Source organism: Carassius auratus, chromosome 15 (genome assembly GCF_003368295.1).
Source record: "Carassius auratus strain Wakin chromosome 15, ASM336829v1, whole genome shotgun sequence".
Classification (NCBI taxonomy): Eukaryota; Metazoa; Chordata; class Actinopteri; order Cypriniformes; family Cyprinidae; genus Carassius; species Carassius auratus.
In genome coordinates, this window is record NC_039257.1 from 983,961 (window position 1) to 997,567 (window position 13,607).

Consider the following 13,607-nt stretch of genomic DNA (forward strand, 5'->3'; position numbering starts at 1 on the left):
CCCAACACTGGACAACACTCTTAAAAAAAAGGGTTCATTGGGGTTCGCGAACCCGCTTTGAACTACCGAACTGATTCAAATGATTTGCGATCCTGCTCCAAACTCCCGAACTGATTAAAATGATTCACGCTCCGAACTCCCGAACTGACTCAAATCATTACAGTTTTAGTTACTGTCAAATGAAACTGTGTTACAGTAACGTGTTACTAATAAGGTGTTACTGCCCAACACTGGTTAACACATGGAAAAATAAACCACTGTTTCAAAATGTGTGTGTTTTCTGCATCAGTAGTGTAGCCAGAAAAGAGACTCTGGGTGTGCATATGAAAATCTGGGTGTGCCACATTTATTGTCAGATTACTGTGCAAAATTATGGGATAGTATTTTTGTCACACTGCTTCCGTCCAACCATACTCCTAGTGTTAATTATTATTCACTTTAAATAAATTATAATATATAATTATAGGATTAAAATGAATTGTAGTTGCTAAATATAGATTTTTTTAATGTTTTTGTAATGTCTGGGAATCCAGAATGCGCATGCATCAACAGAAACATTTATTAGCTGAGTCATTTATAGCAAGCCATATTACAGATGATATTACAGATGCTTTGTCAGAAGCGCGTGCCGAACCGTGTGTGGTGAACCGAACGGTTTGGTTTTTTTATTTCAGCGAACTGTGCCATCCCTATTACCTCAATAATCAATCAATTACAGGCCTAAAACAATCATGCCCGAGCAGACGGATATTAGTACATCTCATCACACCGGCACCCGCGTCTAAATCAGTTGTATGGTCTGGTTTTCAGTCTAAAACAGTTGTGTCAAGTAGTCAAGTAATAATGTCTCATCTGTTTCGGGAGGTGCGCGCGCAGTCAGCCGAGGCTCGCACCTTTTTTTCTCAGATTTTGAAAAATCTTCGCGATTGACTTAAAATGCTTCCAAGATCGACTTGTCGACCGCGATCAACGGGTGGGTGACTCCAGATATAGCGACCAACTTTTTTTGAGCAAGGATTGATTATGCGTGACACAGTCTCAATTTGTGGGAGGCATGTATTGGGCTTCAAACGCTGTGCGCGCACGCGCTACGCTGGACGGGTGGTCACCGTCCCGTCTAGAGTGTGTCCACCTTTGTGTGTGGGTCTATGTACATGCTGAATCGACAGGTAAAAAAAAAAAACCTCAAGTCCAAATATTCATTTATCACCAATTAACTGTTTGACAAACACTTCCTGCTTCGATGTCCAGATCTGAATTAAAAAAAATCTCAAATATGCTCCGAAGTGCCGATCTGAATCAACCGAGTCGCGAACATGCTCCGAAGTGCCGATCTGAATCAACCGAGTCGCGAACATGCTCCGAAGTGCCGATCTGAATCAACCGAGTCGCGAACATGCTCCGAAGTGCCGATCTGAATCAACCGAGTCGCGAACATGCTCCGAAGTGCCGATCTGAATCAACCGAGTCGCGAACATGCTCCGAAGTGCCGATCTGAATCAACCGAGTCGCGAACATGCTCCGAAGTGCCGATCTGAATCAACCGAGTCGCGAACATGCTCCGAAGTGCCGATCTGAATCAACCGAGTCGCGAACATGCTCCGAAGTGCCGATCTGAATCAACAGAGTGGCGAACATGCTCCGAAGTGCCGATCTGAATCAACCGAGTCGCGAACATGCTCCGAAGTGCCGATCTGAATCAACCGAGTCGCGAACATGCTCCGAAGTGCCGATCTGAATCAACCGAGTCGCGAACAGGCTCCGAAGTGCCGATCTGAATCAACCGAGTCGCGAACATGCTCCGAAGTGCCGATCTGAATCAACCGAGTCTCATACCGGTATGTTATTGTACCGTTGTACTCGCTTTTCATATTATTCACTTTACTTTAAGTTGTACTACATATACTTTTTAATAAAACATATCACTTTTACTATATTTCTACTGTGTGCTGTATCATATGTTCATTTTAACTGGATCCATAGCCTTATCAGTTACATGTTATTATTTCATCACGAGTTCATCTGTACCTTCATCTGTACCTAGGCTATTGCTATCAAAATGAAAAGCATAAAACAAGCAAGTGTGTCACTTTTTGATTTGTATTTACTTGTTTTATTAAATTTTCCCAACGATAATAAATTATTAGTGTTTAAAGATGTATTATTTAGGTTTTATCATATTTCAAAGGGAATGAGCTGTGTTCTGACCTGAGACACAAGACAGAGAGAGAAAAAAGAAAGAAAAATGTTGGGATTGAACACAGAGAAAGTAATAAAACAACTACATATCATATATTGTCCATTCAAATTACATTACATGAATTTGTCACAGTTATACTAAATTCACAGATTCGTAAACCGAAAAAAATCTACGAAATCAACAAGTGAGACAAATGTGAGCTTTAATTTTCGAAACCTAACTAAATAACTGGAGGCAAAGTTATTTTATTTTTTTAACTGCACGTAGATCAGAAAACCTCTGAAATCGGTTCAGTAAAAACCGCAGCTCCCCCGTTTACTTTCATTTGTTTTAAGGCAGTCTTGCCCTCACTAACATGGCGGACGTGATGACATAATTATATGTCTATGGTGAGAACAACACGATGCAATAAGTCCACCAACACACACGGCGGCGCTCCAGAATCACGTCAACAGCGCGCGCGCCCGACGACGTCACGTCCTCTGCCGCCTCCACGCGCCGTGGTTCCGCTCGCGAGGATCCGAGTGTCTGGAAAATAAACGCAAATATTAACACTTACCGTTAAAATATATTAAACAAAAAACCCAGAATCATGGCGACGACATTCGAGCAGATGAGAGCGAACGTCGGCAAACTTCTGCGGGGCATCGACAGGTGATTAATAACGGATGAACATAATCAAACAGATACTAGAGCCCGTCCACGTTAACTAGCTAGAATCAGAGTAGCATGTTTGTCTCGCAGTTTTTACTCTTATATATCACAGATCTGAGTTTTGATCTACACTAGTCATCAGTGTGATTATCAGATGAGTGAGGAGGAGCTAGTTGATGATGATGGTCATTAATGAGTGGATCTGATGATTACATGATTATTATTAATAATAATGATGATGATCATTAATGATGATTACAGGTATAACCCGGAGAATCTGTCCACGCTGGAGCGATACGTGGACACACAGGCCAGAGAAAACACCTACGACCTGGAGGCCAACCTGGCCGTGCTCAAACTGTGAGTGATGCACACTATCAAGGGCTCGACCCCAGGCCCTCACCAGTGCGCTTCAGCTCGCATTGACACAGTTCTGCTCTTGTGAGATCATGATACTGATAATATCATCCATCCCTATCAGGTACCAGTTCAACCCGGCGTACTTCCAGACCACCGTCACGTCTCAGATCCTGCTCAAAGCGCTCACCAACCTGCCGCACACAGACTTCACGCTCTGCAAGTGTATGATCGACCAGACCCACGTATCCTTAATGTGCGCTTCTGGGGTTTGTCTCCACACACTGACGGGGTTTTTTAGATGTTCAGCATCATTCCTCCAGTCCTCAGTGTCACGTGATCTTCAGAAATCAGAATAATATGATGATTTACTGCTCAATATTTGTGTGGAGTGTCCAGGTGTTTCCTTGACAGCAGTGTCGCAGCAGGAGGAGCGTCCGATAAGACAGATCCTGTACCTGGGGAACCTGCTGGAGACCTGCCACTTCCAGAGCTTCTGGGTACACACACACACACACACACACACACACACACTCCTGGTAAATCTTCTCTCTGCTGCAGGTAGTTCAGTGTTAACATGGTTTATAGTGTTCTTTAAAGCAAAAGTCTTAAAAACAAACTAGACCGTGTTTTGGTCAGTGTAGATGGGTGTGAGGGGACAGAGAGTAGAGTTTGGACAGTCCACATCCATTATACCTGTGTGGAGTGTGTTACTGTTGTGTGTGTCTCAGGCCAGTCTGGAGGAGAATCGAGATCTGATCGATGGAATCACAGGATTTGAGGACTCCGTGAGGAAATGTAAGTGATTGATGTGTTAATGATATTATATAGATTATTGTTTCTTCATATACTGCTCACTGAACCCTATCAAGGCCCATTTCCACTGTGGAATAAAAAGAAAAAAAGATTTGTCTCAGATTTGCAATTCTGACTTTCTATCTCCTAGGATTTCTTCTTTTATATTTTGGGATTCAAATTTTTCTTGCAAAAAAATTGAATTGTGAGCTAAAAGGTTGCAGTTAATCTTTTAATAGTTTTTTTCCTCCCATGGCATTAAAAAGCTTCCATAGAAATAAACTTATAACATTAGAAAATATTTCCAATCAGAAGTTTTACATCTTTTATGGAAACTTGAGATTTATCCATCATCAGAAAGCTGAATAATATTTGTCTGAGATACAACTATCTGGAATCTGAGGGAGCAAAAAAAATCTAAATATTGAGAAAATCATCTTTAAATATTTACTGTAGGAAATTAACAAAATATCTTCAAGGAACATGATCTTTACTTAATATCCTAATGATTTTTGGCTTAAAAGAGAAATGTATAATTCTGACCCATACAATGTATCGTTGTCTGTTGCTACAAAATAGTCCATGGTGAGAGAAAAAGTGAAAAAAAAAGTAAATGAAATTATTCAAAAAGTCAAATAATAAGTAAATTGGCTAAATCTCCTCTAAACTGTGACTCATGTCATATCTCAATATTATCATGTGTGAGTGTTCAGTGTGTTCTGCTGTGACTGTGGTGTGTGTTCTGTCTCCAGTCATCTGTCACGTCGTGGGAATCACGTATCAGAACATCGAGCACCGGCTGCTGGCCGAGATGCTGGGAGATCCTCTGGGTGAGAGACTCGGACTCTTATACACACTCACACACTCTCTCACACACTCACACACTCTCACACACACACTAACTCTCTCACACTCACACACACACCCTCACACACACTCACTCTCACTCACACGCTCACTCACACGCTCACTCACACACTAACTCTCTCACACTCACACACACACCCTCACACACACACACTCACGCTCACTCACACACTAAATCTCTCACACTCACACACACACACACTCACTCTCTCACACTCTCTCACTCTCTCACACTCACACACACACTCACTCTCTCACACTCACTCACTCACACACACACACACACACACTCACTCTCTCACACTCACTCACGCTCATTCTCTCACTCACACACACACTCACTCTCTCACACTCACTCACACTCTCACACTCACTCACTTTCTCACACACACTCACACACACACACACTCACTCACTCTCTCACACTCACTCTCTCACACTCACTCACACACACACACACACTCACTCTCTCACACTCACTCACACACACACACACACTCACTCACACACTCACTCACTCTCTCACACTCACTCACACTCACCCTAACCCACACTCACTCTCTCACTCTCACTCACTCTCTCACACTCACTCACTCTCTCACACTCACTCACTCTCTCACTCTCACTCACTCTCTCACACTCACTCACTCTCTCACACTCACTCACTCTCTCACACTCACTCACTCTCTCACTCTCACTCACTCTCTCACACACACTCACACACACACTCACTCACTCTCTCACACTCACTCACACACACACACACACACACTCACTCACACACTCACTCACTCTCTCACACTCACTCACACTCACCCTAACCCACACTCACTCTCTCACTCTCACTCACTCTCTCACTCTCACTCACCAGGGTGTCCGCGGGGTTTTAAAAAGTATTAAAAAGTGATAAATCAAAATGGTCAAATTTAAGGCCATTAAAAGTGTTAAATGTGGTCTCAGAGGTATTATTTTTTTCCAAATTAGGTATTATTTTTTCCAGACTATCAGGTGTCTTATTCTGATTGAAATTCTATCTGCGTTCGTGTTAGTTCGTTTATATGGGCTTTAGCATATCTGGGCACATAATCAAAGATCTTCCGTCTCCGTCTCATGCTGACGTCATATTCAGTGGTCGTTCGGCATCATCTCAGAACACTGCGCGCTCAACAGAAGTGGCTGGCTTACGTTTTATTTTAGACTTGCTTCAAGGCATATCTTCAATGACTGGACAACCATCGTCGTCTTCTTGGACAAATGCAAGTTTTCTAATAGCTGGGTTAACGACCGGTAGTACCGAGGTCCCGTTCAAACCCGGTTCTTGACGCATACAACGCTATGATTTCCGCGAAGCAGAAAACGAGTACGGAATCTCAAAATCCAGTCATGTAAATTAAACTTACATTTTAATATGGACAGTCATGGAATTTGTGAAAGCATAAATTAATCAAATCAAATCTCCATATGGACCAGTATCTGTAGTATTAAGCCGCAAAAGTTGTTTGAAATATGAATCTGTGTTCTGCGCGTCTCTGTGTGAATTAATGAATGACAGAGACGTGCAGGTTTATTTACTACATAGACTGAAGCGCATGACGCTTGCATTAATTTCAGCATCTGTTGTCTTCTCCTGTCAAAATAATCGAGTTAATTTAGAATTATTCATATTCACTTTCGAAAAAGCAGAAGACATACCGGTTTCTCCGGTAGTGGGCGGAGCTAATGGGCAAATAGAAATTTCAAAATGACAAATATGCATTCATTAGGCCTAAAAGAAAATTTTTACATAAGGGCATTGTGTTAGAAATATTACTATTATTTAGTAAAACGTATGTGATACTGCTACCACTGTTGCAAAAAAAATAAAAAACTTTATTTAAAAAAAAAATAAATCTCAATATTTCTCCCATGTTTTAATTTTAATAGCAAATCCCCTTTATTTACCAAACATAAAATGTGTTTAAATTTGATAAATTAAAAGACAAATTAAATTTGGGTGAAACTTGTTCACTGTTTTTCATAATTATATAACTTGTAGAAAAACTTTAAACACAATTCTAAATAAGTATAAAGAATGGCATTGGTTTTATTTTTAGTGCTAAAAAGTTATTTTTTTTTATTACCAAATTTTTGTGTTTTGCTTTGTTACCGAAATTGGTACCGAGAATCGTGGATTTTCACTGGTATCGGTGCCGAATACTGAAATATTGGTACCGTGACAACACTAACAGGCAGGCTTATTGTTCGGTCTATCCATTTTCTCCATTGCACATTTTATGGTATTTCTTTTATTTTTATTTACTAAGTGAAATAAATGTGCAATATGCTGTCAACATCAGTCTCTAAATCTATTATTTTTTGTATGTTATATATGTCAAAATCGGTGTAAATAATAGAAAGGTCGCTGATTAACACTTGCAATTCAGTGTCGTGATGGTTTTAAAAAATATTCTGAAGGTAGTGAAAAAGGTATTAAAAAGTAGTAAATTTAACTTAAGGATTGCTGTATATACCCTGCTCACTCTCTCACACTCACTCACTCTCTCACACTCACTCACTCTCTCACACTCACTCACTCTCTCACACTCACTCACTCTCTCACACTCACTCACTCTCTAACACACACTCACTCTCTCACACTCACTCACTCTCTCACACTTACTCAGTCTCACACACACACACATACACTCACTCTCTCACACTCACTCACTCTCTCACACTCACTCACTCTCTCACACTCACTCACTCTCTCACACTCACTCACTCTCTAACACACACTCACTCTCTCACACTCACTCACTCTCTCACACTTACTCAGTCTCACACACACACACACATACACTCACTCTCTCACACTCACTCACGCACTCTCACGCACTCTCTCTCACACTCACTCTCACACACTCACACACACTCACACACACACACACTCACACTCTCTCTCACACACACACACACACACTCACTCTCTCACACACACTCACTCTCTCACACTCACTCACTCACACACACACTTAGACTCACACACACACACACACAATCACTCACTCACTCTCTCACACACTCTCTCACTCACACACACACTTGTACCTCACTCCTGATGTTAATCTCACCACAGACACGCAGGTGAAGGTCTGGATGAATAAGTACGGCTGGACAGAGAATGAAGATGGACAGATATTTATTCACAGTCAGGAGGAGAGCGTCAAGCCCAAGAACATCGTGGAGAAGATCGACTTTGAGAGTGAGTTTCTCTTAATGACAGCGACTTCTGGCTTTCACTCAGAGTTCAGTATTTGATGAAGTGTTTCTCATGATGTTCTCTGGTGTCCACAGGTGTGTCCAGCATCATGGCGACTTCACAGTGAACACACACACACACACACACACACACATCATGCCTGAGTTTCAGCTTGATTGAACTTTACAATAAACTAATTTCAGTAAAGAAATTTGGAGTCTTCATTTCATTAAAATCACAGTTATGCAGCTGATTTTGGATTTGTTTGTTTTCATTTCTTTTCTTATAAATGTAGCAGTTTATACTTTGAGAAGTTGTCTTGATATCAGTGTGACTCATTTTCCCTTTTGTGTTGCTCTTCAGATGTTACAAAAATGTGACACTTTTTTTTATTCTTTAGCAAACAGTGAAAAAGATTTATTTTTATTATTTTGCATTTTTATCCAAAAATGTGACCTTTTTTTAACTCTGAACTGCACAAAAGAAACTAAAAAGGATAGAATTTCAGACTTTTTTTTTCATCACAATTCTGAGTTTACATCTTTTAATTCTGCCGCAAAATGAAAAGATAATTGCAACTTATTAGCTCACAGATCTGACTTTAGCATGTTTATCTCCCCATTACAAGTTTTTCCCCTTAGAATTCAAAATGTGCATCTTGCAATTATGACTTATTTCTCACAATTGAGATATAAATTAATAATCACAAGAAAAGTTTCCAAACTGCAATTAAAAACAGCTAGCTTTTCTTTTTTTATCCAATGGCAGAAACAAGCTTCCATACAAATGTGATTCTATAATTAAATTTGATGTTTAAAATATGCATTTATAAATTATAATCAGTGTCCTGCAGCACAGAAGCAGTCATCAGTATCTCAGACGTATATTTGTAGAAATGCACAACAATACACTGTATGAGTCACAGTTATACATTTCTCTTTTATGACAAAAATCATTAGGATTTTAAGTAAAGATCATGTTCCATGAAGATATTTTGTAAATTTCCTACTGTAAATATATCAAAACGTAATTTTTGATTAGTAATATGCAGGGTGCAATTTATGAAAAAAAAAAGTTTTATTAAACATTTTAATTCATAAAAATAAATCATGAGAACATGAACTTCATCACTGGATTTGCAGGAATGTAATTTTTTTTTTCTTATTAACTCATTCGCGACGTAAGGACCTTTACATTGACATTCTTAGTGCAAATGTAAAATCTTTTTACTTGAATTGGTAACTGAAAGCTAAATACATGTTTTAGTGGATAAAGCTGTGTCTGTTTGCTTAATTGGTTAATGTCACTTAAAACAAGATTACTAAACTCTTCTGACTAATTTTAAAATTTATTCGTTTTTTAATTTTGACTATTTTTTTCTTTATCAGGCAAAACCTAGTTTTCTAGTGTAACACTTTACAATAAAGTTTCATTTGTTGACTGATGTATTAACTAACATTAACTATGAGCAATGCATTTGATACGGTATTTATTATACATTGTTAGTTAATAAACATACAGCTGTACGTTGTTAGTTCTTCTTAGTTCACTAATGGCTCTGACCCAGATGGCAACGAGTTCAGAGTTTTTTGTGGGAACAAATGCCTGGGACAAAGTGGGCGAAATACGGGAAGAAATATAACAATCAGAGCAGGAGCCACTTTATTGCTGCACACTGATATCATCAATAATTTCTCCTGTTTTGGGGTTATAGTCATTTAAAAAGGGGATCTTCTGCAGTCCCTGCAATAATAAAAAATTCAGGATGATATTTGTTTGTGTGTGCAAATTTTAATTACTTTGCATAATAATGTATTCGGTACATCAGTTTTCTAATGTTAAAAGGTGGTTTAACTCCCTCTTGTGGCCATTGTCCTGAAGTTCAGGGAGGAGAAAAATAACTGTACCAAGAAAAAGTCGCTTGTTTCGGGCAGAGCTTCCTTGTCCAAACGCTCTGTCAGTTACAACGAGAAAACAACAACAGGTGCTAATATACACTAACAGTGTGATATAATACTAGCGAAAGGGTTATAATATTAACCTTTAACTCCATACCGAAGTCACCGATATAAAGTTAGTTCGACGTTCGACGTTGGATGTTAGACATATATTCAGCCGAGAAAAAAAATCAATAAATTCTTAGTGGATGAGTGTAATTGTATAAAAATTGATTATCTGAAAAGCAATAGAACGTCGAACTGAACACACATCGTAGTTTAATTGTTTTAATTCTCCTCGATTTGTTGCAACACATAAGTCTTAAGCAGCAGCGCCCTAGCGCTTAGGCCAGCCAGGGACCGTCTACAAAGTACATGATAATGAAAAAATGGAATGGAATGTTTTTTTCATAATTAACAAAACAAGAGCAATTTATGCACCCAAGGTCTTTGAATGATATAAAGACAAACACTTATAGTGCTCACTTGAATTTAAATAAGAAATATTGTAAACATAATATTTGATTGTGGTTATTATTAGGCCTATATTATTACTATTACAGTTTTTCTCAATTGCTAAAACCAAATTTCTGAAACCGTGCTCCATTTTCTGAAAACAGTGACAACAAAACCTCATCTTCAAGCACTATTTACAAAACCTCTGATTCCTCTTGCAAAATGTAACTTTCGCCTCAAAACGGTTTTACCTGTGTTCAAAATCAAACACTGCTCTCAAATCATAAACAAAGTGTTCAAAATGATATACACTATCAAGCAGTCAGTAAACAATACAGCAACAAATAGAAAATACATTGTCTAGATTAAAAACGCATCTCTTTCGCCAAGCATTCAAATAATGTATCTCTTAAATTGTGACTGCAGTTGTATCTGATCAAATGCACATTCTTATTCTTTAGCTTGGGTTAAACTAATTTTACTTTGTTGGATCAGCAGCCATGCTAATGATGTCTCTATGTGTTTCTATGTTTTGCCACAGCTGGGATTTACACAAGCTCCAGTCTGGATCCAGAACACCTGAGAAGAGACGATGCTTACCCTCAGAGGACCCCAGATGATGCTGACCCTGAATCAACAACAGAACTAACTAATATTGCTACAAGTGTGACTGCATCATATAATAATTGCTGTTAATAATGTTCATCGTCTGGCTGAATACGTCTTGTATACATTTTTTTCTGAAAAATCCTGTCATATGCACACAAACTGACAGTCACCACTGATAAGATTCTACTAAATATTGTAGAAATGTAATTTTCTGTAAAGTTGCTTTGTAACGATTTGTATCGTAAAAAGCACTATACAAATAAACTTGAATTGAATTGAATTCTCAGGGAGAAATACATTTTTAATCTCAAAACAAAGTTCATATTTTTCTGTCATTTGTCTTTTGATGAATGAAAACACATTGTATCATAGTAGCTAAAAATATATCAAAAATGACTACTCTGCTTTGCTCTTTGCTTGTTTTTTTTCTCCTTCTATCCCTATTTTTACAGTACTGTACCCTGCATCTCATAAACTTGTCCTTGGTCTCTGTGATATTGCAATTATTGTTCTTTGAACCTGCAACCATCCAAAGCTATAGATCAGTCAGTACTGTTCACAAATGGAAAGCACAATGTTCAGGGCCAAAAAATTTGTTTATTGTACAGTATAGAGCCTACAATGTACTGTAATATAAAATCAAAGGAGTAAACATGTGATGATCAATGTGCTTCTTGTCTTTGGGCTGGGTCAGGCCAGAGCACTTCATCAACGTCACAAGCAATATTGTCCCTCCTGAGGCAACGGGGGAAGAAGCCTCTTGTGTGCTGTATCCCTGACATGATTCCTCACCTATATCACCACAGGCTAAATCCATGGCTTGCAGCAGATTTACTCTTGTGTAGGGTTGTCTACCATAAACTTTCCATCTCCAAGAGGAGAAAAACTCCTCAATCGGATTCAGGAAAGGCGAGTATGGAGGGAGGTACAGGTTCATAAACTGCCCTTTTATGTTAAACCATTCCCTTACCTGAGCAGCTCGGTGAAAACTGACATTGTCCCACACTATCACATAGGTGGGAATGGGATTCTCATTTAGCTCTTGAACCTGCTGCTCAAATAAATTATCTCTTAGATTTGCAATAAATCTTAGAAGAAGCTGGGTATTATATGACCCGAGTGTGACATGGTGATGCAGAACACCACAGTTGCTGACAGATTAGACAAACATTTTGATGGTGGTTTTAGCCACAGAACTATAATAGAACTCATACTATTGAAAATGAAACCAATACATAATTTAGTTTCAAATAAATATAGTCTTCTATTTTAGCTTCAAAGGCTGTGTCTTGTTACAGATTTCTTATAGAACATTTTGCAGTAGTTTTCATTGTCAAAAGTGATGCAGAAGTCACACTATTGACTTTCAAAAATCTAATTTTAAAAGCTTTCAAAAAGTCTCCAGTGTTACTGCCCCCTAGAGGAAGATGTTTTAATTCAGTTTGAGATTCAAAATATTTTAAGAAATTCATTTAAAATGTATTCAATTTTCCATCTCAACTTCAAAGGGTGTGTCTTGATACCTGGGCTTAAACGATCACTTTCATACAGGTTTTACTCACATTTGTAATTCAGGATACATGCTATTGAACTACAATTAGATCTGTTAATAAATTCATGTAAAATGCATGCAGTGTTCCTTCTCAAATCTAAAGGGTGTGTCTTGTTACTGGTTCCCAGAAGAACATTTTGATGGTGGTTTCAGCCAAATAACTATAATAGAACTCATACTATTGAAAATGAAACCAATACATAATTTAGTTTCAAATAAATAAAGTCTTCTATCTCAGCTACAAAGACTGTGTCTTGTTACATATTTCTTATAGAATATTGTACAGTAGTTTTCATTGTCAAAAGCGATGGAGAATTCATGCTATTGACTTTCAAAAATCGCTTGTGCAGCCTTCCATTGAGTCTCCGGTATTACTGCCCCCTAGAGGAAGATACTGCAGGTGTTCTGAACCAGAATGACATTCAAAGTTATAAAGTATTTTAAAATCAATAAAGTCTTCTATTTCAACTTCTAAAGGTGTGTTTTGTTTCTGATTTCTATATGAACATTTCAATTCAGGTTTTACACTCATATGTAAATCAGGACACATGTTATTGAATTTAACAGTAGGTTTCTTGAAGCATCTTGTTGTCACAGTTCCTCTGGATTTATTCTCTCTCAGTTTGTATGTCATTCCAGACAGACTAATGATGATCAGATCATATCTATGTGTGGAGCACTGCCTGCTGTCAGACAGAAATCTCACTGGATTATTACAATTAATGGCCAAATTAATGTTTGGAAATCTAAAGTGATATTTAGCCTACCATTGCATATTACATATTTACATTTATTCATTTAGCAGACGCTTTTATCCAAAGTGACTTACAAATGAAGACAGTGGAAGCAATCAAAAACAACTAAAAGAGCAATGATATATAAGTGCTATAACAAGTCTCTGCAAGGTTAACACAGCACACGTAGCACGGGATTTTAAATAAT

General features: G+C 38.3%; 2 protein-coding genes across 5 annotated transcripts in view; one reads left to right on the forward strand and one right to left on the reverse strand.

Annotated features, from left to right (window-relative positions):
* Positions 1-13,607, reverse strand: part of LOC113114651 (leucine-rich repeat and fibronectin type III domain-containing protein 1-like) — a 680,315-nt gene that overhangs the window by 189,739 nt on the left and 476,969 nt on the right. The window lies entirely within an intron of this gene.
* Positions 2,662-8,322, forward strand: eif3k (eukaryotic translation initiation factor 3, subunit K). 3 transcript variants are annotated; one of them, XM_026281588.1, is made up of 8 exons: positions 2,662-2,854; positions 3,116-3,214; positions 3,336-3,480; positions 3,604-3,711; positions 3,943-4,009; positions 4,759-4,836; positions 7,989-8,114; positions 8,207-8,322. In XM_026281588.1, the coding sequence occupies exons 1-8, from the start codon at positions 2,793-2,795 to the stop codon at positions 8,236-8,238; spliced, it is 717 nt and encodes a 238-aa protein (XP_026137373.1). In that variant the 5' UTR covers positions 2,662-2,792; the 3' UTR covers positions 8,239-8,322. The 3 variants fall into 3 exon arrangements, with proteins under 3 accessions (XP_026137373.1, XP_026137374.1, XP_026137375.1); XM_026281589.1 differs by having other exon boundaries at positions 3,336-3,456; positions 3,634-3,711; XM_026281590.1 differs by having other exon boundaries at positions 3,336-3,456; positions 3,637-3,711.